We start from the raw sequence: 27430 nt of genomic DNA, 5'->3' as shown, positions 1-27430 counted from the left end.
TAGTAACTTAATTTCAGCCCCACGTTCCCTGACACAGCTCTCAAAGGGCTGCCGGCACGGAGCACATCAGCAACTACTCAGGATTTAATCAGAAACATAGCTGGACAGCTGTAAAAAGGCACCTCGGAATGATTTATTTTAACCCTTAGAAGACAGTTATCACCGCAATAACAAAAGCAGGCCATAATGCGGCACTAATGATTTCTTCCGCGTGAGCCGGTGAAAGAAGCAGAGAGTTTCTGTTCAAACTGTGGATTGTAAAATTCAATCAATATCAAATTGGAGTTTAGAATTAGAAGAGGAGGTATGATTTGTTAAGATCTGATGCAGGCTTTATGCATTTACTGTTTCGTTTTGTGGAACAGCAAAAGAAGGCACATTTAAGAAGTTTTCTTAAATGTGCATGCATCTTCATTTCGGAGTATTTCTATTGGTCCATTCATCCTGAAACGTTCACACTATGTAAAAGAGCTGCTGTGCTCAAGGGATGTTGAAAAATGACAGCGATTAAATATCGTAGTCTGGGAATTGACTGGAGTAACCGGGCAATCGTGAATAAACAGTAGTGATAGCAAAGAAAAAATGCTGTTTAGCAACATCATAGCAACCACTGAGCAACACCACAGCAATCACCTGACATACAAAAGCAACCAAATAGCACCACAGTAGCACCCATCTAATAATCATTTAGCAACACCATAACATCCACCAGGGATACCACAGCAACCACCTTGCAACACTACAGTAACCGCTTACCAAATACCTAGAAAACAGGTAATCAACCACCTGATGTCCCGTAGTACAATTCATGGTGGAGTACTCGGGCAGTGGTGAATGAACAGCTGTGTATAGGACAGGAGGGTTGTTGTTGAACGTGAGGTGCTGGCATATTGCACCTTTAAAAGCTTAGCTCTTCAAAGAGACTTTGCTGAGACATGGAAAACGCGTAAAGGGGAAAAAAAGAGCAGGCATCGCGAAAACGAGTTTCTGAGAGCACGGCAGCATTCTGCTCACTTCAGAGTGCATTACCGCATTACAAACCAGATCGATGGAGGATCCGGTCCAGAGGGGCACAAACAATGGAACACGTGCGCATGCTAACGCAGGAATCTTGTAAGACGTCGTAAAAAAAGGCAGAGAGGTCCTCCTGGTAACGATTCCATTTCGCCTGGTCTGCAGAGCTTCAGAGCGAGGGCTCTAAAGAGAGCGCCACAGCTGGTGTGTGTTCACACAGGAAAAGCTTTTGTCGAGAGAAGGGGCGAGCTGAGAGGTCAATTTGGCCTCAGAAGAGAGCAGCTGAAAAGTAACTCTGCGAAAGGCGCACGAAGGCGCGCTGCGCTCGGGCCGCGTTTGAAGCAGGCCCTGGCGGGGGCCAAGGTGAAATTGGTCGGCAGATATGAGCGAGACGAAGCTAAGGCAGGTGGTTCTCTTTAAAAGAGCATGCTCTGATCTGTCTGACTCATGCATGCTTTCACAGGCTGTTTCTTCAACAGCTCCTAAATTAGTAAGTACTATTCATGGTGGGCGCAGGTACCGCTTAATAGGAACACTGATCTGCACGCTGGTTAGCTTCACTTTTCTTCAAGATCGATTTTCAAGTGAAAAAAATAAGTAACTCTAGAGTTGCCAGTATAAAGCAATGCAAGTGATACCAAAAATGTAAAATGCTGCTTAGCAACAACCTAGCAACCACTGAGGAACAACCACGAATGATACCACAGCAACCGTTTACCAACTACTCACTTAAAATCCTATAGCAACTTCAACAACTACCAAATAATAAGCACTATTCATGGTGGGTGCAGGGTCTGCTTTATAGGCACATTGGTTTAAAGAGCCTTTAGGTTAATAAAATGATAGGAGTATTATAGGAGTACTATAGGAGTATTAGTCAAGATTGAAGAAGCAAGACCTTGAGCGGTTAAGTAGGTAAACACAACAACACTGAAATGTTAGCTGCTGAGCATCGTTGGCTGTAGCTGACCTGTATTACATTTATTACTCTACAGTCATCTATCAGGTTCACCCAAAGCTTTCTAAGTGATAACGATTTACCTACTCAAATAATTTTGTCCAGGAGGAAGGTCTAAAAATTTATTCTGCGTCCAACGTCACCCCATTTCAATGTAATAATTCTTTCATTTTTTATAAAAGCACTTCCAATGTTAACTCTTGTTTTAGCATGTTTCATGTCGTGACGTTTTTTCAGTAGCACAGCACAGTTTTTTGGGATACCTGACATTTACCAGATTCCGCCATGTTCTTCTAATTTTAAGTACTTAGAAAATGCATTTTAGACCTTAAAAGGTTCTTCAGAATCAAATATCTCCCCTAAAACAGGGTTTTTATCAATGGGACAAAAACGGCACCCTATTTGATGTGATTTGGCACCTGGTCACTTCATGTGGCTTAATTATCAGGACTATATCTGGATATGGCCAAACTACATAAAATGGAAATGTAAACGCACCCAAGACAAGCATTTTCCCCCTAGTGACCACGGAACCAGTTAGGATGTGCAAGCTTTTCGGATTTCCTTCAGGAAATCGTTTAATTATTGAAAATCAGGCTTTTAAGGAGTAGAAGAAAGCTCTTCTTCCAAAAGAAGGCCAAAGCTTTCTTAAATGTTCATGTAACTTCATTTTGGATCATTTCTATTGATCCATTCATCCCGCGATTAAATATCGTAGTCTAGGAATTTACTGGAGTAACCGGGCAATGGTGAATAAACAGTAGTGATAGCAAAATTAAATACAGTGATTAAAATGCTGTTTAGCAACATCATAGCAACCACTGAGCAACACCACAGGCATTTGAGTTATAGCAGTGTAAACTCATCCACCTCTCAACCTCACCCAACCTAATCTCCTCCCAGCACAACCAAAAACACCAGCAACAAGCAAATCTGCATATTTAGTCGCAGACAGCAATCGGATTTCAGTCTGACTAACCGGAGACCCATTTCACTACCAAGTGTAAATGCATTTGACTAAAACCTTATCAGGATACAATCCAGGTACTAGTCACATGACATGATCAGGTGTAAACAGGGTCTGTATGATGCTAGTTATTGACGTTAGCCTACATTAGCCTTAGTGCAAAACTAAAGAATCTTCAGACACTAAACAATACTTGACCGACAGATTAGGAAAGCAGTGTAAACCTGATGCTTCGCCAGACTCAAGCCTAAAAGCTTTGTCAAAAGACCAAAGCCTATATGCTCCATAACAGTATATATTTTAACTGCCCCACCCACCCTATTTTAGCCATCCCTCACCTTCAGGCTTGGTCTCTCCCGGACAGCTGTAGCTGTAGACGGCCACAGGCGAGAGCGGCACCAGGTTTTCGTCATGGTGCCAACCCACCGCCATCTTGCCCATGCCGTAGTAGGGCTCCTCCTTCAGCTGGGTCATACCAGTTGGGTCCATGTAGTTAATGAGTGTGATGTTGAAATGGACCGGGTTAGACGGTGAGGGCTGCGGAGGAGAAGAGTGAGAGCAGCCCTGGCCACTGTCCGAATCTTCCTCGCCTTCCTTTCGCTCCCCCTTCCCCGGCCGCTCACCTTTTTCCTCTAGCACTTGGTCCTTTTCAGGTTTCTCGCTTCTGCTCTCCTCTTTGGAGACTCGCTCCTGGCTGCCGCTGTTTTCCGACTCGCTGTGCTTGCGCTTGACGCCCCGGGCATTCTTGTGCTGCTGGATGTCCGTACAGAAGAACTGGTTGAGTTCCCATAAGGCCTTGCAGGCGCTCCTCAAGTCTGGGTCGCAGCAGGGCTTCTCGCTTCGGCCTCCAGCCTGCGCCTGCCCCTCGTCTTCCTCGCAATGCCAGGGGATGGTGAAAAGGCGGGTGTCCAGGTAGCGGTAGGTGCAGCCCGGCTGACCCACCAGAGCTCGGGACACGGCCGTGAACACGTCCCGGTCCCGAACGCGCACCAGGTCCCTCAGGAGGCAGCCGCGGCGTCGCAAGGTGGTTAATGCTGATCGCACACGATCGTGGAGGCCCTCCGGTAGCGCTCCGGCCTGCCGCAGTGCCAGGCCCGAGTAGCTGGTGTCCCACTGTAGAAAACACATTTTCATAAGCAGTGAAGTTATAGTTAGTGGAAAAATCTAATTTACAAAAGTTTTAGAGTAAGAAAGTGCATAACATTTTTTTCCTGGTAACGATGCTGTAATCTTGAGTGTCGGCTGATACAGATACTGATCCAAAAAAAAAAAGAGCCAATTTCAACTAAAGCAGTTCATTTGTTAGGAGCTATCATTCTCAAATTAGTCACTCATTTGAAAGTCCTACAGAGCAAAATGCACTGCTAACAACACAATCACATCACACAGTGTGAGTGTGTGTTATATCAGAACACATTTGTTACAGTGTCAAATCAGATTCACCCAACCCTCAGTTACGCAATTCAGCATTTTCTGCTGACTTCAGCCCAATACTGACATCCACTGATACAGCTGTGATATCTCAACACTGGATTAAGTTAATCTCATAAAGACTTAAATCTATAAAAATGAACGACGACAAAGTGTATTTTTTACTGAATGTTTAATAACATTTAATATCATAATTGCAATCACAACAACAAATCGATTCATATTATAACATAAATAATGATCAATATTAATGCCAAATATTATAGCATTACTTGCAATATTTCTCCCTAAACAGACCTTTATTACAACGTCAGATTGCTGGAAAGCTGCTAGAGCTTTAAGGCTGCTAGAGTTTTGGCTATACAACAGATTTTATTATGAAAAAAATAAATCATTTAACAACTATGATATATTATAATTATATAATTAAAGTGATATAATTATAATATAAACCAGAGTATTTATATAGCTCCAGTGTAAGGGAAAACCATTTTATTCCAAAAGTTCATAAAATGAAATTTATTTTTATTATTATTATTATTATTATTATTGCTTGTTTGTTTTATTTAATAAATAAAAATTATATTATATTATAATATATGTATGTATGTATGTATGTATGTATTTATTTATTTATTTATTTGTTTGTTTGTTTGTTTTTGTTTTTTGTATTAGGGCAATCTTTTCACCCCATGGTTTAATTAAACTAAAATAATTTATTTTTGATTTGTTTTGAATTGTTTTGTTATATGTTAACTTTTTTACTTTTCTTTTTTTTCTGTGGTGTTTCTCTGAAGTAGACATGCAGTGTTGTGGAAGCAGGTGAACTTACTAGCTGTTGGAAGCCGGGGTCAGAGGGCGAGAGGAAGGGGATCCGCTGCTCCCCCAACTCCTGAAGCAGCCGACGCCTCTACACACAAACACAGAGTGTGAGTGAATTTACAGCAGTTTTTAATATACTATGTAAAAGCAGCAGTAAGCACTTATTAACACTTATAACATGTGAAGCTGTCAGACATATAAACTACTGCTAATGTCAGCAATGCTTTCAGCAACAGATCTCACTACAGAAACATGCATTAAATATGAGTACATTAAAGCTTGATATTTGCACTTTCTAAGCTTACTAAAACACTGGACTACAGTGAATACCTACAATTACCACCTTTTAATCCAAGACTTCAGAAAGTATTAACCAATCTTGAATCAGATACTAGAATACTAGACAAAAATGACTAGTGACTAATTTACTTTTCTTAATTTCGATTTTGTGAAGATATGTTTTTTCACCAAGGAAAGAATTCTGCCAGTGCATCGTTGATTTGGACACTCCTTAAGTTGTCTGCTATCTCTCTGATAGGCTCGCTGTGTTTTCCAGCCTAAAGATGACCTTCTTCACTTGCATCTCAAACCAGAACCTAACCTTTCCAGTTCTCCCTCAAGGTTATTAACAGGGCGTTCAATTTGCGTAACATGGACAACGGGTTCATCCTTTTTCCAAGAATCCTGCACACAAACACGCAACCGCTTCCCGCTCCCAGAGTCACATTCCCAGAATCCTTTGCGTCCTTTCCCCGTAGCGCTCCCGTTCATGGAGGTGTCGGGTTTTTACGACTCCAGCGGGCAGCAGAGGGTCTCCTCTCAGTCGCGTAAAAGCCCGCACCCGTCCCGTCCGATCAAAGCACTTTTCATTGGCCCCACATTCCATTCTGACCTGTAAATCCAATGGCGACCGGCATAAAACCGTGATACCCAAATAAATTTCACAAGGGCAGCGGTGCTTGGGCCCCTACACTCACACACTTCTGCAGGTGCACCGGAGGCCCGATCAGGTTGGGAGGAGAACGTCAGAGAGGGGTCAAGTGACCCACATTCAACTCCAAACACACGCAAACCCCACCTCACCCCTGGAATAGCCTGGTAGAACTCCTACGCCATTCCCTTAAGCGCACGCACAGACACACCACTGTGATGTATTAAGGAGAAAGTGACTCGTATATATTCCTCGACATTTACTGAGGCCTGCTCTCACATTTCAACAGAGCTAATAATGCCAGAGCTCTAAAATAGGACCTAAATAGCCAGGGTGAGTGCACTTTTGCACAAATGGGGCTTGACTTTTAGGGCAAAATAAAATGTCCTGTTAATAACATTAAAGGAAAAGGCACTAAAAAGGTTATGTCCTGGTTTGAGAAAGGACGTGTGAGTGTGTGTGTGTGTGTGTGTGTGTGTGTGTGTGTGTGTGTGTGTGTGTGTAAGCCTAACACAATTATTTGTTAACTGCTAGCATAACAATCCTTTGCAATACTTATATTTCAGAAGGCAACTACACAAATGAGCATTCCAGCCAATCACTACACAGGGAACAAAAATAGGCTAATGGATGTCCTATAAGAGAACAGCCAGGCATTTTGAACTTGATTACATGTCATTAAGAAAACTTATTAATTAATTAATTAATTAATCAAACTTTATTTATAGAGCACCTTCAGACAAATAAAATTGAAATTCAAGGTGCTTCACAGGTGTTTGACAAAATAAGGATAGGATAAAGAGAAAGCATAAAAATAATAATAATAAAATTAAATATTCAATATAAAAATAAAAGGTAAATGATTAAGATGACAAAAGTTAAATAATGAAACAAAATTAATAAATAACAAAATAGTACAAAAAATAAATTAAAAATATTGCATAATAAAAATAAAAACATAAAATACAAATCAAAGTATATAAGTATGGATATTAAGACTAAGAGACAGTTTATACATAACACTACATAAAAGCCAGACTTTATAAATAGGTTTTTAGTTTTAAGATTTCAATGTTTTGAGCTTCTCTCATATCAGTCGGAAGGTTGTTAGGTATGGTAGGCTAAATTTAGGTTAGGTTATGGTTAGGTTAAGGTGTAGAAGGTTAGGTTTAGGTGTAGTAGGTTCATTTTAGATTTAGGTGTAGGTTAGGTTAAAGTTAGAATTAGGTTTAGGTGTAGTTGGTTAAGTTTATGTTAGGTTAAGGTTAGAATTAGAACTTGGCCTATGTAATGAAAGACAGACAAACTGTGCATTATGATAATTGTTCAGATACTATATGTTATGTTTGATCAGCTACACAAAAAATAACATGCCATTTGACCAAATGTGGCCAAACTTCAGCATAAGACTGTGTAACAGTTATAAGGCTCAGCTGTAGGAGCAGCGAATAGGAAGGGACTGACAAAGGCCCGGCGTTTGAATGGCTTTATGTGAGGAAGCACATGGGAATTGAAGGTTTCAGTTATTCCATTTAGAGCAGGATAAACAAAGACAGATAGAAGAGATGCAGACTGTCAGACAGATCTACAAAACAAAATAACATGCACTATTCATGGCCAGTCTGAGCTCAAAGGCCTGGGGAAGGGAGGGGGGGGGGGGTGCAGGGAGAGTGAGAAACAGAGATAGAAAGAAAGAGAGAGAGACAGAGAGGGGGGAGAGGGAGAGAGAGAGGGAGGAAGAGAGAGAGAGAGATGATGCTGGGAGAAGAAGAAGAAGAAGAAAGAAAGATAAATTGACAGTCTGACACAGACTCATTGCTGGTGTCAAATTTCATCTTTAAGACAGAAACCAAGGGTATAAACAAGGGCTAGTGTGTGTGTGTGTGTGTGTGTGTGTGTGTGTGTGTGTGTGTGTGTGTGTGTGTGTGCATGTGTGTGTGTTGCACTATCATGCTCGGCTGCTCTGATGTAAAAGCACAACACACACACACACACACACACACACACACACACACACACACACACACACACACACAGCTGGGCCAGATAGCAGAGTGCTTGTGCTGGGCTTGAAGAGCAGCGGCCTGTCACGCACATGTCAAATACATCAAGCTGCTCACAAATTCCAGCGAAAACAGGAGACAGACCAGCTTCACTGCACAGATGGACTCTGAAGCATATACACACTCACTCTCTCGCTCTCTTATACTTTCAAAGTCCAGACATAAATCACTGGAGGAATAGATTTTGGACCTCTACAGCTGATTTTCCACATCATAACTTTGATTAAACTGAAAGTTGATTGCAAGTTTGCTTTAACTAGCTCACTTTAAACTTCTAGCTAACTTGATCAGGCCCTCCAACAGGGCTGGGCGATATGGTAAAAATGTTGCATCACAATATTTCAAGACATTTTACGATACACAATATTTATCGTGAGACACATGATTGCAGACAGAATGCATCACTAGAGCAGATTCTTAAGAACTGCTATTCAAATACTCTCACAGGCTGAGTACACCAGTTAAACCAGTCTAATTTCTAGTGTTGCGCCGATACCAATACCGTATCAGTATCGGCGCTGACACTGGCACTTGCACACAGTATCGGCAATAGAGAGCACTAAAACCATGAAGCTTAGTGACTCCATACTTTTTTTTATTCATAGAATGTTTTTGTTTGCATATTTTGTTAATCTAAAATCTACACAGTTAAAAAAACAATAAAAGTCAATCATAAAAACTTTATAACTATACTTTATAACGGTACTTTATAACTTTATAACGATATTCATTAAACAGACATTTATTGGAACCTTCACATTTACAGCTCTTTGTTTCCACGTGGTGATTTGTTTTGGTTCTGAAATCAAAAGTTGAGTTTCAGCAGCTTGTTTAAAAACCATACACTGAAGTTTAGTAGCTGTTTAGTACCTGAAAGTGAAATTGCCACATAAGCACTTTTTTCTGAAATGTGAATTTTAATACCCAGTAAAAAAAAGCTGTTGGGTCAAGCTTAGCTTCCCTACCTGCATGTGTTTCTGCATTGTGGCCAATTTTATTTTTTCATAGTACCAGTAAATGCTGTTCCTTCAAGTCTATTTCTATCTTAGTTGGGACAAGATTTAAAAAAAGTAAAACCTAAAAAAAATTGAAACACTATAAATATGAGGATTTACAGCCATCTATTGAGTATTTCAGTCGTATCGTATTGCGTTACCGGTATCGGATTCAGCAACATAGTGTAACATGGGTCGATGCATATTTGACCTTATATGCTCACTGGTGAGCATAAGCTTCTTTTATTTTTTTTGCAATATTGGAACCATGGGCTGGCATCCCAATGTTGGCTTATATTAACATTATGTCAAAGTATGCTTTTCTGCATATTGTGCATTTCTAATTTCCCTATCTGGAGAAGATTCACGTCTGCTTCACCAGAGCCTCACAACCGAGCCATTTCTCTGGAAAAGGATGTTCTAGCGTTGGTTTCCCCTCCCCAAAATGAAAAAAGGCAGACGCACAGACGTTTAGGTGTATGCTTTAAATTTAGCATTAAATTTAGCACTTAAATTTCAAGTTGTATGGTGCCCCCCTGCTGTTTAAGCAGAATTCTCCTCTTGTTCTTGGTGCGGATCAGCTTTTGACCATTGCCATCAAGTACGGAGGGGCTGGTCCGTTCTTGGCTTTGTAGGCCAGCGTGATCACATTTACTGTGCACTGCGGGGGAGCTTAATTATGGAACCTTAATACAAGCTGATGTAACAGTCTCAGCATCCCTGGTCAGAATTCTCAGCTACTGTGAAAAGTAAGTAGAAGATGAACTGATCTCTAAAAGGCATGAAGTTAAAGATTGAGCATTGTAAGCAAGAGCAATTTTACAGTGAATCAAAGTAAAGGAGCACCACCTTCCCTCCATCCTCACCACAAATCTCAGCATCGAAAGTCTAAACAAGCCTGAGGACTAAACAAGGCCTAAGCAACTCCTCCATGGACTGATTTAGTTCAAACTTAAGCTTGTTAGAATTAGCTTAGTTAGCATGATAACAAACACTTGCCATTCTGGCTGACAGAAACCACACTTATAAACATTTAGACGAGAATGACTCAAGATGGAGCAACTGCTGTTGGAAAGGGTTTTTTTTCCACCATGGTCTTGGTTCTGTAGCCCACTCCCTAAGCTAACCTTTACTCCACTAGCTCGGCTACAGATTCACAGAGCATCAGGCAGCCAAGTGCAGCTGGTTATGACAAAATGACGAGCGTAGTGTCTGAGAGAGCGCAGTCTAGCGACGGGTGTTGGACTCTCAGAAAGTCGTTATGTGACGGGCTATGTCATGTTTGGACCTGCAACCAGCCAGCTAGGCTCAGATACGTTAGCTAGATTTGGTTTAAGGAGTGCTTTCAACTGTTTGAGGCAGATTTAGTAGGCCACTCGAACTCAGCACGTCGCTAAACTCGCAACTACAGTTGCGTGACCAATGAGCGACCTCCCACAGCACCCCCTCTCTGTGGCTCTCTTAAATGCACATGAACAAACAAGCTCATTCGGTCGTGTACTAGATTTACACAGAACATCTGACATATCAGACATCATTTTTAAAAACCACAGCATGCGGTATTACCATTATACTACCACACCTCAAATTCACAGTAACATATATTTTGACTGGGGTGCACAAACTTGCATGCCAATGTATCAGCAAATTATTATATCCCTTAATAATTAATAGCAGTTTTTGGTCAACCCTTCATTTTGAGATTTAGTAGCCTTGCAGCTTCAGTGTAAAACTAAATAAGCAAAACCTAGGCACCTAACATGTCCCGAGGGGCTAAAACGTCATTTTCCACAGAACTATCGGTTGTGTGCATAATAGAGCACAGTGTTTGGACTGCACACAGTTGGAGCTTGTGTGCCACCCACTGCAAAAGAGCTCCCGCCCTGCTAAAGTCACCCTGAATCAAGCAGCCTGACAAGCGGCCCGCAAAAGCTCACACTCTCCACACCTAGAGCAGCAGTGTCTTCAAACACACTTCTTCCACTTCTCTCATTTGGCACCGGGGTGCAGAATGTGCACTGTGGGTGTCGGAGGGAAGGATGGAAGGACTGGAGGATGTGACGAAGGGCACGGAGAGCGAGGGAATGCCCTTCTTGAGAAGGGATTTTAAAAAGCAGAGAGAGGGTGTAGCGGATGAGGTGAACACCTGGGCAAACAAGAGGCGAGGAGAGAGACGTGTGTAGCTCATGCTGAAAACTCGTGGGTGACAGCATGGAAGCGGCCCGCGAAAACACAGCACCTAGGTGCCATTACACAAGTCCGTGGACCCGCTCAAACACACAGACACACACTCGTATACCCTCACACACAAGCTAAAACGGAAACACAGTCAATGTGTTAGCGTTTCTAGGTAACAGGAAAGAGAGCAACGAGCTTGTCTATTCATTTGTGGAGCATATAGCTAAATGTGAGCTCATCTTCTACTGGGCAGCGACACCGGCACAATTATATTCTTCATAAAAAAAGGAGTCATCATAAGAAAGCCTTTCTAGTGTCCTCATCACCGGACGGTGGACTGGAACTTAAAATAGAACCCTTCGGACACGATCAGCAAAAGCAGGTTCGGGGAAAAATTTTAAAAGAACACCTTTCCAACTGTTTAACAATCCTGCTGTAGGCTTGTCTTGCAGCCAGTGGTAGTGGGAACAGCATGAGGACACTAGGACAGTTTTTTTCTGATGGCTCTTTCATGAAGGCCATATTAGTGCAGAAGTCGCTGCACAGTAGAACAGTGCACCACCAGTCCAGAGTCTGCTGATTCTCCCTGAAAGTCTTTCAGCAACATCGGAAACCATGGGCCAGCACCCTAATGTTGGCCAATATTAACATTATGTCAAAGTATGCTTTTCTGCATATTGTGCATTTCTAATTTCCCTATTTGGAGAAGATTTGGAGCCATTTCTCTGGGAATGGATGTTTTAGCGTTGGTTTCCCCTCCACAAAATGAGAAAAGGCAGACGCACATTAAACAGGGGTCAAACAGGGGGTTAGATTTGCCAGTCTAGCAAGCATACAAGCAGTTCTCTCAGAACGTTTTCTTGGTCTTCCAAGCTCATCTTGACCTCCACAGTTCCTGTTGACTGCTGTTTCTTAATTAAATTACAAAGAAAACTGAGAAATAAGAAAACTAAGAAAACGGCTGCCTATAAATTGTGTGGACAGGTCATTTTATATGTGTATTATCGTATCGGTGGTATTTAAGATCAACGGAGCCGCTGTCACAACCAATATTCTCACACAAAGTAAACAAAGATGGGCCCTTCACTTAAATATTTTATTTATTAAAAATTGGCAGATTTCATTAAACGTCATAATAGCAATAAAAAATAAAATTAATTATATTGAGCAGATATAATCTGATATAATCAGCCTCTTGAAGATATGGCATGGACAATAAGAAGAGTGCGACTTTTCCTTTTGCATGTCCTGTGATGTGGCTATTGCGCATGTGCACATTGTGATAGCGATGCTGAAACAATATATTGTGCAGTCATAGTCTGCATTTGTGAAACTAGTAATAAATATGCATAAGATTTGGCCAGTAAGAACACACACACCTATACACAGGTACACACATCCTAGGACGCATGCAATACACAGGAGCACAGGCAGAGCTAGTAAGCATCATAGGAATCTGCCACTACTACCACAGCTAACATCAATCTGAATTTGTCCTTTTGAAGTAGTTTTACCAGTCACACACACACACAAATACACATGCAAACACAATCCTGAACACGTACATACACACTGCGCCCAGATACTACAGAGGCCTGACTGATGAAAAATAGCCGTAGGGTCGGAGCTCTAGCCTGTGATAGTTGTTAAGCAGTGAGGGAGGCCACTGTTCATCATTGTTCATTTCACCCCACAGCAGGTCAGAGACAGGTGTGTGTGTGGGGAGGGGGGTGTTAATATTCACTTCCATCCATTCATCTACCCCCCTCCTCCACATACACACACACACACACAGTAAACCATACAGTAAGCCTAGCTATTAATATTCACTGATGCCCATTTATCTAGTTGATAACCACACACATACATCTAGTCCAGCATATGAAGAGTGATGGGATGTCTTTGATAGGGGTGAAGAGGAGCTGTCAGTTATAATGCAGATGTTTTAGCAACTGTGCTGGGTCTAATGCATGCACACACACACAAAGATTTGATTATTAGGTGTAGGTGTATGAAATTAAATATATTCATTAATAAATAAAAATACTTTAACACTCTCGGATCTTCAAAAGGGTCTCTGAGCGATGTCACTGAAAAACCACTTTGGGAAAGAACCCTAACTCTAGTATGTGAACGTGAAGAACCTTTATGTGGGGTTTTGGGTTTGGACCTCCATGGAATCATTCACAGGAGTCCTAAATGGTCATTCATGGGTGCATATCATGCCAAACAAAGTGCAGCTCGGCCAAATAGAATGGTCTTTCCAGACACTGTGCTATGTTGGTGAGCCACTTTGACTAGGTCCAAATTGTGATGGTTAGACAACTGGGTCAGAGCATCATGATCAGTACCTACCAAAAGTACTCCAAGGAAGGACACCTGGTGAACTGCTGACAGGGTCATAGGCACAAGTCTTGGTTCCAGATACCAGAGGAGATCTTAAGAGGTCTTGTGGAGAGGTCATGTGTCGACGGGTCAGGGTGTTCTGGTGGCATTACGGGGACCCACACAGTATTAGGCAGATGGTTTTAATGTTACGGCTGATTGGTGTATGTCCTGAGCCTTTACGTAATGTTGTTTTATGATCTGTTCTATTTAAAGTACTTCCCTTGAGAGAGAGAGAGAGAGAGAGAGAGAGAGAGAGAGAGAGAGAGAGAGAGGAAGAGAGAGAGGAAGAGAGAGAGAGCTGCGATCAACACTTCCAGCACTTTTGTGTTCTGACATCCTGAGCAGCAGTCAAGGAGAAGTCACTCACAGTCTTCACCCACATCCTCTTCTCACTCTCCTTCTGTCACTTTTCCACATTGCTCCTCAATGTTCAGTCCTACACCCACCCATCTATCTGTCTGTCCATCCCTTCCCTTCTATCTCTCTCTCTCTCTCTCTCTCTCTTCCTCCACCTCCTCCACCAAAATCAATATCCCACTGCAAAGTGCAGTCAGCCCCAGGGAAACGCGCCTGGCTGGGGCAGGGCAGGGCAAGGGACGGCTGGGTGGGCGTCCTCTAGGGCCTCCTACAGGCACAGAGTCAAGGACACAGTCCAGCCTGGGGCTCTGCTACACGCACAGACTCTCTAGACGCACATTCTCTCTCTCATCCGCAGGGCAGATCAATAAGCCGCTGAGGCGTTAAATTTTGGCTCGCGGGACCGTCACGCTCATTAGGTTCAGCCCAGCATCACAGCACACGTATCGCACTACACCTGCACCATTCTGCCAAAAACAATCTTTAAGGGACATCATGATTGTAAATAGCTGTTGCACTTTACAGGGATTACCACTGTTATTGTTTTCAGATGGGTAACACAGGACCACATACTGCCTGTACTGGGATTATACAGACAGTGCTGAAAACTGTAATGACATGAGTACAGGACGCAGGGCAATAAACAGTAGAGGAGAAGCAGTAGAATAACACTAAAACTGCCCAAACTATACAAATACAGAGAGAATACAGAGAAACATTAGTCTGACAGATGGCATAAAGTAAAAAACAAAAGGGCAGGTGTGGACATCAATTTGACAAAAGTATTGAGACACTGGCTCATTCATTGTTTCTTCCAAAATCAAGGGTATTAAATGACTTTTCCTGCTTGTATAGGAGTAACTGTCTCTACTGTCCTAAGAAGGCTTTCTACTAGGTTTTGGAGAAATTTACTAAATTCCATGATGTTGGCTGATCACCACACACCACCAACATTCCCAGCTTCCCAACTCATCCATCCCAATTGTATTGAACGGAGCACCACCATCTCAGAGAACACAGTTCCACCGCTCCTCAGCTCAATGCTGGGAGGGCTTTATACCCCTTTAGCCCACGCTTGGCATCAGGCAGCATGGTGCCAATAGGTTTGTGTTTATCTGCTCCAGATTCCTAGAGTCCTATTCTATTGGCAGTACTTATCTACAGTGGAGGTACAACCTGAAGCAATGGGAACAACTTGATGATATTTAGGAGATATAACTTGCCTCTGGTAGATACGTCATAGACAATGAGAGCAGTGTGAATTTTCCTTTCCTTTCCTTTTACATAAGCAGCTATAAAAGCTGTATTCTGACGTGTTTGATATGATCTGACATTGCACCTGATATTACAGGTCCTGTGATGTGAGTATTGCGCATGCACTCCTTGCAATTGTGATGCTGAAACGATATACTGTGCAGCCCTAATGCATACATTTGATTTTAGGTCTCCTCTTGCAGATAATCTGAATTACAGAGGAGAGAATAAATTATCTGCACATTTTTACCTTTTAATATTAAACTCCTACTTTCTCCCCACAGTTAAAATTGTACCAGTACCTTGAATACCTAATACCTACTGTATTATCACTATTACTACAACATGCTGTTTTATTGCTGTACAACTGTAATCATCATATCAATAAGAAGAAGAAGAAGAAGAAGGAAAAAATACAAATTAATATTACTATTATTATTATTATTATTATTATTAACAATAATAAAAAGAATAATAAGAATTAATGCCGGCTTTCTGATGGTTTATTATTATTATTATTATTATTATTAACAATAATAATTATGACGACAATGACGATTATGCCAATGATTATGCTTATTATTATTATTATTATTAATAATAATAATCTTCATATTAACAATAATAATAATAATAATAATAATAATAATAATAATAATTGGATTTTCTGATGGAGTGTATTGTTATTATTATTTCAATAATAATCATCATCATTGTCATCATAAAAAATAATAGACATTAAAAATGCATCAGAAAATAATAATAAAAATAATAGATGTTACTACAACAACTAATAATAATTATTATTATTTTTACTTATTATTATTCATATTTAAATGGCATTAATTAACAGACATTACGAGTTACAAGTACATTAATATTAAAACCTACTGTAGCCTGGCCTAAAGACTGCATTGAAATATGAATCCTAATCTGCACCACGCTATAACAGAATTAGTGTTCTATGAAGCACATGAGCTCAGTAGCTCCCTGTGCCAGTTAAGCACCATAAATAACACAGTCTAATTGTTGAATTGTGGATAAAGTACATCCAGCAGCCTCAGCAGCACACAGTATCTCGCTCCTGTAGAAAACTTAACTAAGAGGCTAAACAGTGTTAAGTGTCTATAGGGAAAAACAGGTAGGCCTTAAAATGCAGGCACTCTATTGAAGAGAATTACACCTCAAGTTGGGTTTGCTCTTGATGGGCCTTCAGGCTGTCCTCCCTAATCTAAAAAGCAGGCAGCTTCAACACCTCTGGACCCGGAACAATCCGCAGTGTTTATATGGTTTCCCTTCGGATCCCGCGAAGACAACTTGTCTAAACGGCATTAGCCAAATCCAGCACACATGACAGATGGAATATGCTATTTTTTCACCCCCCCCCCCCCCAAATCTTTCCTCTTCTTCAAGAAGTAATCTTGTTTCTTTATTTATTTCTCCTTCAGTCAGCCCGAACAAAAGAGAATACTCTACCAGGGATTGAATAACTTAATCCTCTTTCTGCCATCGCGGTAGCCTGAGCAGTGAGCAATGACAGCTTAAGGCGAATGATGTTTGCAAACCCACCCATTTGAAAATGTAATTGCCGGTGGCATATTGAGTAGCCTGCCTTAAGCACTTAAGTTAATATGAAGCCAGTGAAAACAGAAGTGACACTAACGCGATGATGATGTGTGTGTGTGTGTGTGTGTGTGTGTGTGTGTGTGTGTGTGTGTATACATGCGCATGCCTTAGTATTTCAGTGCAGTACACAAAAAAAGGTACTGTCCTGGTTTTGAAGAGGTATCTGGTGGTTTACTGCAGGTGCTCTACTGTGCTCACTGTACCGGCCAATCAAAATCAAAAGAGTTAACAGAGCGGGGTCATGACCCAGATCTCCTCGCCGTTGCAGCTAGAGCTGAAGAAATGTAAGACATGGTGGGGATGGTGAGAGAGAGAGAGAGAGAGAGAGAGCGAGAGAGAGAGAGAGAGAGAGAGAGAGAGAGAGAGAGAGCATTCATGATGTCCAGCTGCCACCTAGTGACAGCTGATTGACCATCAATTTGAGTAGCAGGGACTTGCGGCAGAACAGCGGTGGGCAGTGGGCAGTAGGACTGACTAGTCTGTGGATAAAGAAGCTGTTGTATCTCAATTCTACAGGAGATGGAGAAACCTTCAGAACTTTCATTAAAATCTCTCTTTAATTCCATGGGATTTATTGCATTTCGGAGGTATTGGTCCATTATCATAAAAGTCTGTAACACTAGAAAGGACAGCTACCGGTTTCACACTATTACTCAGTAACTACAGGGACTTCTGTACAATCTGATCAGGCTATTCCTTGGTAATAGAAGTTTATAATAACACTTTGAGCCCACCAGCGGTCTTTAATTACTGTTGTTACACATTAATAATAATAATCCAACAGCATAACTACTGGCGATGTAGTCGCTGGTACAGATGGACTACAGTAGTTCAGCTTGTGTAAATAACACATGTACTGTATATAAAATTTAGTTTTGACTACAGCTTGTCTCAACAGCTGTAACGACGCATCCTTTCCTATGCGGTCACACCTGTGTATTAAGACGAGAGGAACTGTATTTATATAAACTGCTGCTTTTGTATGTAGTTGACACACACGTGAAATTACATAAGATGTACTGCTGTAATATTTGTAACAGGGGTGGAGGAAAATGGACTCACGATGCAGATGGGGATGAATCTGAATCGATTCACAAATGTAAAAAAATGATTCTCAGTGTTGATAATAACGTAATGTTGACAAAACGGTAAAAGATGGAAATATGAAATAGAGAAGGGCAGCACAGTTTTTATTGTTGTTGTTGAGAGCACCATCAAGCAAGCAATGTCAAAGCTGCCACCCAACTCGGATAGAGTGAAGTGAACTGCAACTTTTACTGCCAAGGATTAGCATCAGTGTTCATTCGTTCAGGAGCTGGGGTCGGATTTACCAAAGCGCTCCTTAGAAAAAAACTGAGGAAGGATCTTAAGATAATCAATCAGAAGTTCGTAAGAATGTTCTACATTGCAATTCTTCGAAAAATCTTAAGAAATTCTCAAAATATCGTCTTAAGAAAGTCTTCATTCATTTGTAGGCCATTTGGAACATAGTCTTTTATGCTGTATTTTACTGCTTTCATAGACCATCATAAACAAATATAAATATTCAGCTAAACACATGCAGTGAAGAAAGTGGGAAAATCGTAAAAACAAAAAAGAAACAGAATCAAACTAGCTAGAAATGACTTGTAACAGTACTGTAAGAACCAAATCCGCCTTTAATCCAGTTAAATGACACATTCATTCCAGTAATTTAACTATTTAAACGGATCATTTTAGAGGCGAACTTTCTGATCTCGCACACTCTAAGACAGGTGTGCGGCGATCGTAAGGTTAAGACAATATTTAAGAACGGATTTGTTGGAGAAAACCAGCTGTTCTTAGAATCTTTCTTATGTGAAATTTTAAGTTCTTGAGTCGTTGATTCTTTACGTTGGTACGAAGAACACAGGTCAGACTCACACACCTTTAAGAGTTCAGTATTTGAGTGTGTGAGTCAAACCTTTGACCTACCACATCATAGCAACATGCCTTAGCAAGTGACTTGTATGCCAGGGCCTATAGTGGCATTCTTACTTGGTCTTCCGTGTGCTTGTAGTGAAAGCCTATTAGCATATTAGCATTCATCCTGTACCTACATCCAAACTCTGCCACAGACTGCTCTTGCCTAAAAGTTCAAGTCAAATTTTCATAAATTTGGCATTCAGTGCGAGGTAAGCTAGTACATGTGCAATCTGATTCAAGCATTGGCGTTTTTATAATAAGCTCATCAAATGCAATTCTGTAATTACACAGTAAATCTGGTGTTACAGTTGAAACGTTACATTTCAATTAAGTTTATATATGAACTATTCTGTAGACCCTCAGTTCTGCCTTTCCAATGTTCTCCATTACGTAATGGAAATAATGATAAAATATCTAATCACACTTACAAACACAAATTCATTACATTTTTAATTAATTATATACATGTAAAATCGGAATTCCTCCAGTCTTTTTAGTGAGCTACTAGTGAGAAATAATTAAAGGGCTCAGTGGTCAGTAGGCCTGAAAAGAAGGTTGTCGCTGTATCTCAAACATGCCAACTGTACAGGAGTAGGACGTAAGTAGAAGGTAAAATCCTCATAAATATCATTAAAAACCTTCAATCATTTAAGTGGAAGTCAAGGTTAAAAAATTAGATTTCAAGCAATCCTGAAGCCGCTGGTCCGTTCACTATGAAAGCCGGCAACAGTATATGTACACAGCTTTCATGAAATTTGTTCAGCAGTATGTGAATTTGTGCCTGTTACTAGGGCTGTACCCAACTCCGAATTTAGTCAGTTAAATCAGACTTGACGGCTCAATACGAAGATTCAACTAATCGTTCTTCAACTATTACTTTTTTCCAATATGGGAACACATTTTGAGTGTTCAAAATCAGTAAAATAAACGCTGCGTATAATAAAACACTTCAGACCACTTCAATTACAGACATGTAATGTCAGGCTGTCGCATGGATTTGTGGAATATTGAGACAGCTTGCATATTTATGTTTTACATAAACTCATATAGCCTATTCTATTTCTTATTTCAGTTACATTAATCATTAAGATCGCTTCTGGAACAGGATCAGCCTACATCTTTATTTCTGCTTAAGAGCTTAAGAGCTTATAAAAAAACTAACAAAGGAAATTTGTCAAGATCTCAATTACTTTAAACCTGACAGAAATTTGCAGCATCTCCTACTTTGAAATAAGAATTTCTCGTCGTCTGCTCGACTTATTAGGTGACTGTTTTGTCACCTAATTCATTTTCATTGAATAGAAATAAATCCTAGCTGTAAACCAAAAATCAAACTAAACACTTATGTAATATATAAAATAAATAAAAAAACGTTTGTCTTCAGTCGCTTTTTCCTGAACAACAAAAAGTTAATAGGTCTAAACCGAAACACTGGCTCGGCCTATATAAAGGCAGATGTGAGGTCATACTTTCCCGTGTTATGACAGGCCCATCAGCGCTATACATAACTTATATTTTGAATTAGCCTGTAAATAAACTCACCGTCTATAATAAAATCTGCCAAGATAATTGGAGAATTACCCGTTTCAAGTGAGTTTCTGTGGTTCAGTGTTGTTGAATGACGAGTGAATTCAGACAGATCTTGCATTTAAGTTTGTTAGGAATCTCCTTCAAAAATGACTCCATACTTTAAACCTTTCCTGAAACACTGATATTGCTAGCCTTACAACTAACTTACCACCCCATCCGCTTCAGCTTGCCTCAACAGTAAACCATCAGCCCATGTGGTCATGTAGATTTTATTTTAGAAAGTGCGCCAGATAGCCTCGCTAGAATATAAACATATAGTTATGATTCCTATTATTTATAATATTTCTTTAAAATGTGAGCCTTGTGCATTTTATGTAAGCTTTTGTTTACAAAAACAAATGCTTGACTTTCAGGGGGCAGCCTCACCTGTACCGCATTAATAATCCATGCAATAACAAGTAACTCCTGGTGACATGTTCACTGTTACAAATTGGTTCCAGTGGTACAGCTTGTGTAATTATTAGAGGTGTCAATCAATTAAAAAGTTTAAACCTGTTGATCACAACAATATTCATGATTCATCACAAGCTAGAATGCTAGGTGTGTGTGCATGTGTGAGACAGAGAAGTAGAGAGAGATGAGGGGTGGGTAAGAGAATGAGAGTTATCATAAATACAGTCAGCATAAACACAGTGTAATCTACCCTCTGAGCAATGCCAACAGTTACATCTCTAAATAAAACCGCTAACACGTCACTAGGCTCTGTAAAGAAAGTGACCTACAGGAGGACGTTGGCGTCAAACTTGGTAAGATAATTAATCTTAAATCCGTAAAATAAAGTGTGCAGATTAATCTTATGCATTAACATGCTAAATATTGACAGCACTAGTAATTAAACGTGTATCAACTATGGTGGCATATGCCCAAGTGTGCAGCATACTGCTTATTTTTTCTTAACACAAAGTAACAAGCAATTTATGACTGTATACTAAATCATATTAATTTCTTAATAGCAACAGAAATACATAAAAAAAACACACCCACACACACACATCTGTCAACCAGTCACCCAGTTCAGCTGAGGTCAATTCAGCACTGGTGAACTGAAACGGCAGTACTTTGACTAAATAAAATGAGCGAGTGTGTACTGACATTCTCCTTAGCATCTCTCCCTTTAACAGCACCTTGTATTCAATAATAAAGCCAGAGACAAGGCTGAGTCAAGAGAGCTGCCACCCCCCACGAATGCCCCCACACACATACACCTACACCTCTTTGTGTGTGCGTAGAAAGAGAGATGGTAGAGTATAAATCATGGCTTGTGGGTACTGTAGGGTGAGAGAGATGGGAGTTGAGGGCGAGGGTGAAATAAAGCAGGTGTCAGCGCAGGTCAGCCCCCCATTATGCTCTCTTCAAAAACTATTCATCTTGTGTGTAGTCAGTGGCCTAGATATAATTACTCAATCTGACCCGTGTAATGCCACATGACCAGCGGTCAAACCTGGTCAATTATAACCATAGCAGGAGCAAATTGGGGAAGGAGGGGGGGGGGTGTTTGGGGGAGGCACATTATACCCCCCTTAAGACAATGTAGACACATCCACACACACAACGCCCACAGTCCACAGCTAGCCTCCATTTGAGTTCTGTAATAATAATCAATATAGATCAGAACATTATGACCACCTACATCCCCAACCGTGGGAGTAACCACCTTTGCTTCGGATGACACTGGCGAGACGTCGTGACATGGACTGTATTAGGTGACGGAAGGTGTTCATTATAGAGTTTTAATGCTCCACAGTGGTGCGTCGCCGGAGTCGACATTCCCCTCTGGCATCAATGGCGAGTGGGGCACCACTGACAGTCCATTCTCGGCACACCTTCACTACAGAGGCTCTAGAGCATCCTAAGCCGGTTTCCGAGACACGATGAGATTCCATACCAACATGCATCACTGCAATATCTCCAGCCTTCGTTGCTCATTCGTTCCAGACGCGAGTAGCTCCTCCTTTCCATTTCGCACTGCATTGTAGGATAATAATGCCACTCAACTAATGCACTCAAATAATTCTACGTATTTCATACTCACAATGTTGTTAGTATTAGTAATTAGTACCCTACCCGACCCAGTGGCACAACAGATACCTTCACGCTGCTTTCCTCTGTTTTGGAGCTTCTAAAAAAAAGGACTAATGGACAGAAACTCCCACAGCAACAGTACAGATATTCACTTTCTAGTATGGTTAAGTTTAGGGTGATGGTTAGGGGATTGGGGGTTAGGGGAAGGGTTAGGTTAGCTTTAGCCTATGTTGAGGTTAGAATTAGGTTTCACTGGTTGCTTTGTAACATTCTCTGCCCAAATCGTGTCTGGTTTCCATCAGTACAGTGATCCATGTTTAGTACACCCTGTATGAATCCTGTAACAGGTCTTTTAGCTGCATACGCACCAGGCTGTCTAATCGTGTGTCACTGTCACGTGATCTGGAAGTGCAGATACGTCTTGCTCAGATCATAGAGAAAAGCACAAACTGAAGAGGTGAGCATTGAAGGCTGGATTTAGCATGTAGCCTTCCATCTGCTGTCCTCCATCTATCGTCTTTGAGCGTTCCACAGATAATAACGGCAACATGGCATACATGACAGAAACCATCTCATATCACACCTTGAGAAGAATCGACCTCATCTGCTGTTAGATACAGCATCAAACAAGCACAAACAAACAACGTATGGAAACACTAACAAGTCTTGTTGGATTCCAAGACGTTCCACCACGACAACACCAGGCTCCTCTTATCATAAAGTACAAAACCACAAACATTTACAACAGTCTCTCTCTCCACTGTCAAAAGCCTTCAGGCTAATGTGTAATACACACACACATACACACACACACACACACACACACTCTCTCTCTCTCAATTATCTCCTGTTTACCTTTCATTCACTGAATACATTAGCCGATTGAACTGCCGAATAAATCACCGTCATGACAACAGAGAAGCTCCTTTGCTACTGCCATGGCAACCCTGATTACCACGAATGACATTGGTGGTGATGGTGGTGGTGGTGGTGGAGGGGGGGCAATGATACATAAATTAATTAAAGGACGAAAGGGAAAGAAAGTAGCGAATTAAAGTGGGTACATCTGTCAGGGACTAAGCTGGATGTGGTAATACCAGTGTTGGAACATTTAAACCCTTGAAGTTAATGATCCGCTGTGTAATTGGCAGTGCAGGAGAAGGAGGATGACGCCGGATCCTGTTGGAGCTGATAAGGCGGTGCACGCACACATACGCTCGCACCCTGACACACACCCAGCGTACTGAGGCAAGAAACACACTTTACAGAGCCTCCATATTAATCCCTATTGTTGTGGGAAAGCAGCGGAAGCACTTCCGACACTTCCCAACAGCGATAGGCTCAACACAGGCTGTCGAAAGAGTGAAAGGCCGGAGACAGCCCTGCAATGCGAGTGTGACGTGTTTGTGTGTGAAGTGTGTGCCAAATGGAAGGGTTAGATTAGCACAAGCCATATGTGCCATCAGTCGGAGGGGCGGGAATCAGGGGTTCAGTCACAGCACTGTCAACGTATGCATGCACATCCGGGAGGAGGGGTGAAAGCATTCAGCATTACTGCTGCTCACAATAGTATAGCGACATGGCGGGATTATAATAAGGAACGCTTGTATAATAGAGTGAGGCACGTCAAGGCAGAAACTACTGTGGCTTTACTCGTGTGTAAGGTCATTTTCGCCTTACCATATGCATACAGTGAATCGGCCACAGGTGAGATGTTTTACTGGTCCAAGGTAAGTCTTTGAGGCAAAAGGTCCCAGCTGAGTCGAAACTCAAGTCACTGTGGTGCTTGGGCGCAAGGCAGAAATATCCCCTGGACAGAGTACCACACATTTATACCCAGGGGCAATTTTAGCATGACCAATTTACCTACCTTGAACTCCTCACAGACAGAGACCGGAGCAAGGATCGAACCCACAACCCTGGGTCCCTGAAACTGTGCAACAAACAAACCACCTGCCACCCACAGCTAAACCAGCCATGGTTGCAGCTCCAAGTTCAAAGTTGACCCTGACTGGACTCCCACCCAGACTCTTACCCATAGACCTGACTTGGACTTGCACCACAGAGACTCAAGACCTGACTCAAACTCACACCCATAGGACTTGATAGATCTGCACCTTAGAGACTTGAGACTCAGCTTGGACTCAAGATTCTGGCTCGCATCACGAGTCTCAAATCAGACTCGCACCACAGAGACTGAAGTCTCAGACTCGCACCACAGAGACTGAAGTCTCGGACTCGCACCACAGAGACTGAAGTCTCGGACTCGCACCACAGAGACTGAAGTCTCAGACTCGCACCCCAGAGACTGAAGTCTCAGACTCGCACCCCAGAGACTGAAGTCTCAGACTCGCACCCTAGAGACTGAAGTCTCAGACTCTGACTTTGACGCTTACATAAAGACTTAGGACTTGGACTCAAGACACCACAAAGCCTCAACACTCGAACTCGCAACACAAAGCCTTAAGACTCTGACTTGCACCACAAAGCCTCAAAACTTGACTTGGGCTCTCGTACCACAGATCCTCGAGACTTGAATGGTAGTCAACCCTAGAGACTTAAATCAGACTTGCATCCCAGAGACTTAAGACATGATTTTCAAAACAGAAAACTTGAGACGTCACTCAGGCTCACAATCTTGAGAGACCCTGAGGTGAAAGTCTAAATCAAGTCCCTCAGGCTCGTGATGAGTCCTGTGTCTCTGGAGTACGAGCCTGAGTTGAGTCCCGAATCTCTAGGGTGTAAATCAGATTCAAGTCTTGGTCAGCGAGTCTAAATACTGTATGCTACACTACCATACAGGTCTACGGTCTACCAAAGGATATCACAGAGGCACAGACCCTTCATTGCATTATTCGCCCCTAAATCAACACACATTCCACAGCAAAGTAAACTGGGACTGCTCAGCTTACAGGCATCTCACCAAGAGCCAAAAGCACACACACACCAATGCACACCACCTTAGCAACAGCATCTGATCCATCAACTCCTGCTGGTTTTTCTTCAAACCAGCAGAGAAAAATCTGACCAGAGACAGACAGACAGACAGACAGATATAGCGGAAGACAGGAAAGCAGCATTTTATATGCAAGCCTGATCATGTGGTTGACAGCAGCTTTGGATAAACTTATGGCCGGCTGAACAGAGAGGAGCGAGGAGGAGAGAGAGAGAGAGAGAGTAGATGTGTGTTTTATTGGTCAAAGGTTAAGTGAAGAGGAGACAGTGTTGAGAGGCAAGTGTTATGCACCACTGACCACTCAAGTGCACCTTTTCTCTCTCTCTTCTCTCCAAATAAAATCGCACTACAGCAAAAAAAAAAACATGCTCCTGACAGACTGCCCGTCAAACTGTCGGCATGGTGATACCAACCTTGAAATACATGAGTCAAAGTTATGCTGAGAGGCAAACAGGAAAAAGGTGAGGAAAAAGAGAAGAGAATGAGAGCCTGCCAAACAGAGAGAGGCCTAATCCAGAGCAGTTCAAATACTGTCGGAATCAGATCTGATCGGCTTCATCCAGCGTGGGAGTTGACTCAGGTATGCTATAGCAGGGAAAAGCACTGAACTGTCCGATGCAAGGACTTTCCAAGTAACCGTAGCCTATATTTTTGCCCCAGTCTGACCTAAAAAAGGTGAGTCGGATGCAATCAAGGCACATTTTCAGTTATCCATCCATCCTCTTATCCGCTTCTTCGTGGTCAGGTCATGTCTTTTGTGGTAGGTCTAAGGCCTAAGTGGAATCACTGGGCGCAAGGCAGAAATACCCCCTGGACAGAGTACCACACACATATACCTGGGGGCAATTTTAGCATGACTAATTTACCTACCTTAACCTCCTCACAGACAGAGACCGGAGCAAGAATCGAACCCACAACCCTGGGTCTCTGGAACTGTGCAACAAACAAACCACCTGCCACCCACAGCTAAACCAGTAAAGTTGCAGCACTGCAACACGTGTTCAGACGTAAAGCAGCGGCCTGCACATTTGCTCCGTGGAATATTAAAGTGAAAGGCAAAGACTGCAGTGTCTTGAGTGTTGGTACAGTGGTTAAACTACATACACTACATCTTGCAAAAGTTGGGCATTCAAACATTCATACAGTGTTTGTGTTGTAAAATAGCATGGCTGGGGAATTTTCTGTGCGTGTAAGCAAGATTTAGGCCATGTTCAGACTGCCAGCCCAAATCAAAAGTATTTTTGTTTCGATGGGAGTAACGTTATAATTTCCCTGCATTATATTTTATATATATCTAAGTTTTCCCCTTCCCCACACTCTCCATTCCACCTTAAATAATGCAGCAGTGACGTTCTGCTGTTGAAACGTACACAATGAAACTGTGGCACTATTTATTTATGGCGGACTGTGGAGTCAGAATTAGAGGCCAACGTTAGATCTTGTTTTGGCTGTTAACTTAGCAATGTAACTGCTCTCATCAGCTTACATTTACATAACATTTAAGGCATTTAGCAGATGCTCTTATTCAGAGCGACTTGCAAAAGTGCTTTGCTATTTACCCAAGAAAAACCTCAGCTAGTTTGAATAGATACCTCTAGGTTTAGACACTACTAAACACAAGTGAGTAAGGAGACCACTCTGCTATTCGAAAGAGGTGGGTCTTCAGTCTGTGTTTGAAGACAGCGAGCGACTCTGCTGTTCGGACACCCAGGGGAAGTTTGTTCCACCACTTTGGTGCAGGACAGAAAAAAGCCTGGACGCTTGTCTTCCGTGGATTTTTAGGGATGGCGGGTCGAGCCGAGCCGTACTTGAAGCTTGAAGGGCTCTTGGTGCGGATCAGCTTTTGACCATTGCCATCAAGTACGAAGGGGCTGGTCCATTCTTGGCTTTGAAGGCCAGAGTCAAGGTTTTGAATCTGATGCGGGCAGCAGCTA

The 27430-nt window shown here is 41.8% G+C and overlaps 1 protein-coding gene across 1 annotated transcript in view; it reads right to left on the bottom strand.

Annotated features, from left to right (window-relative positions):
• The window catches only part of fto (FTO alpha-ketoglutarate dependent dioxygenase), a 220929-nt gene that overhangs the window by 176468 nt on the left and 17031 nt on the right, over nucleotides 1-27430 (bottom strand). The window contains 2 exon segments of the mRNA XM_072671498.1: nucleotides 3278-4052; nucleotides 5203-5280. Coding sequence (XP_072527599.1) covers nucleotides 3278-4052; nucleotides 5203-5280 — 853 coding nt within the window.

This window comes from Salminus brasiliensis, chromosome 25 (assembly GCF_030463535.1).
Source record: "Salminus brasiliensis chromosome 25, fSalBra1.hap2, whole genome shotgun sequence".
NCBI lineage: Eukaryota > Metazoa > Chordata > Actinopteri > Characiformes > Bryconidae > Salminus > Salminus brasiliensis.
The sequence above is the reverse complement of the archived record's forward strand: the minus strand, read 5'-3'. Positions and strand labels throughout refer to the sequence as shown.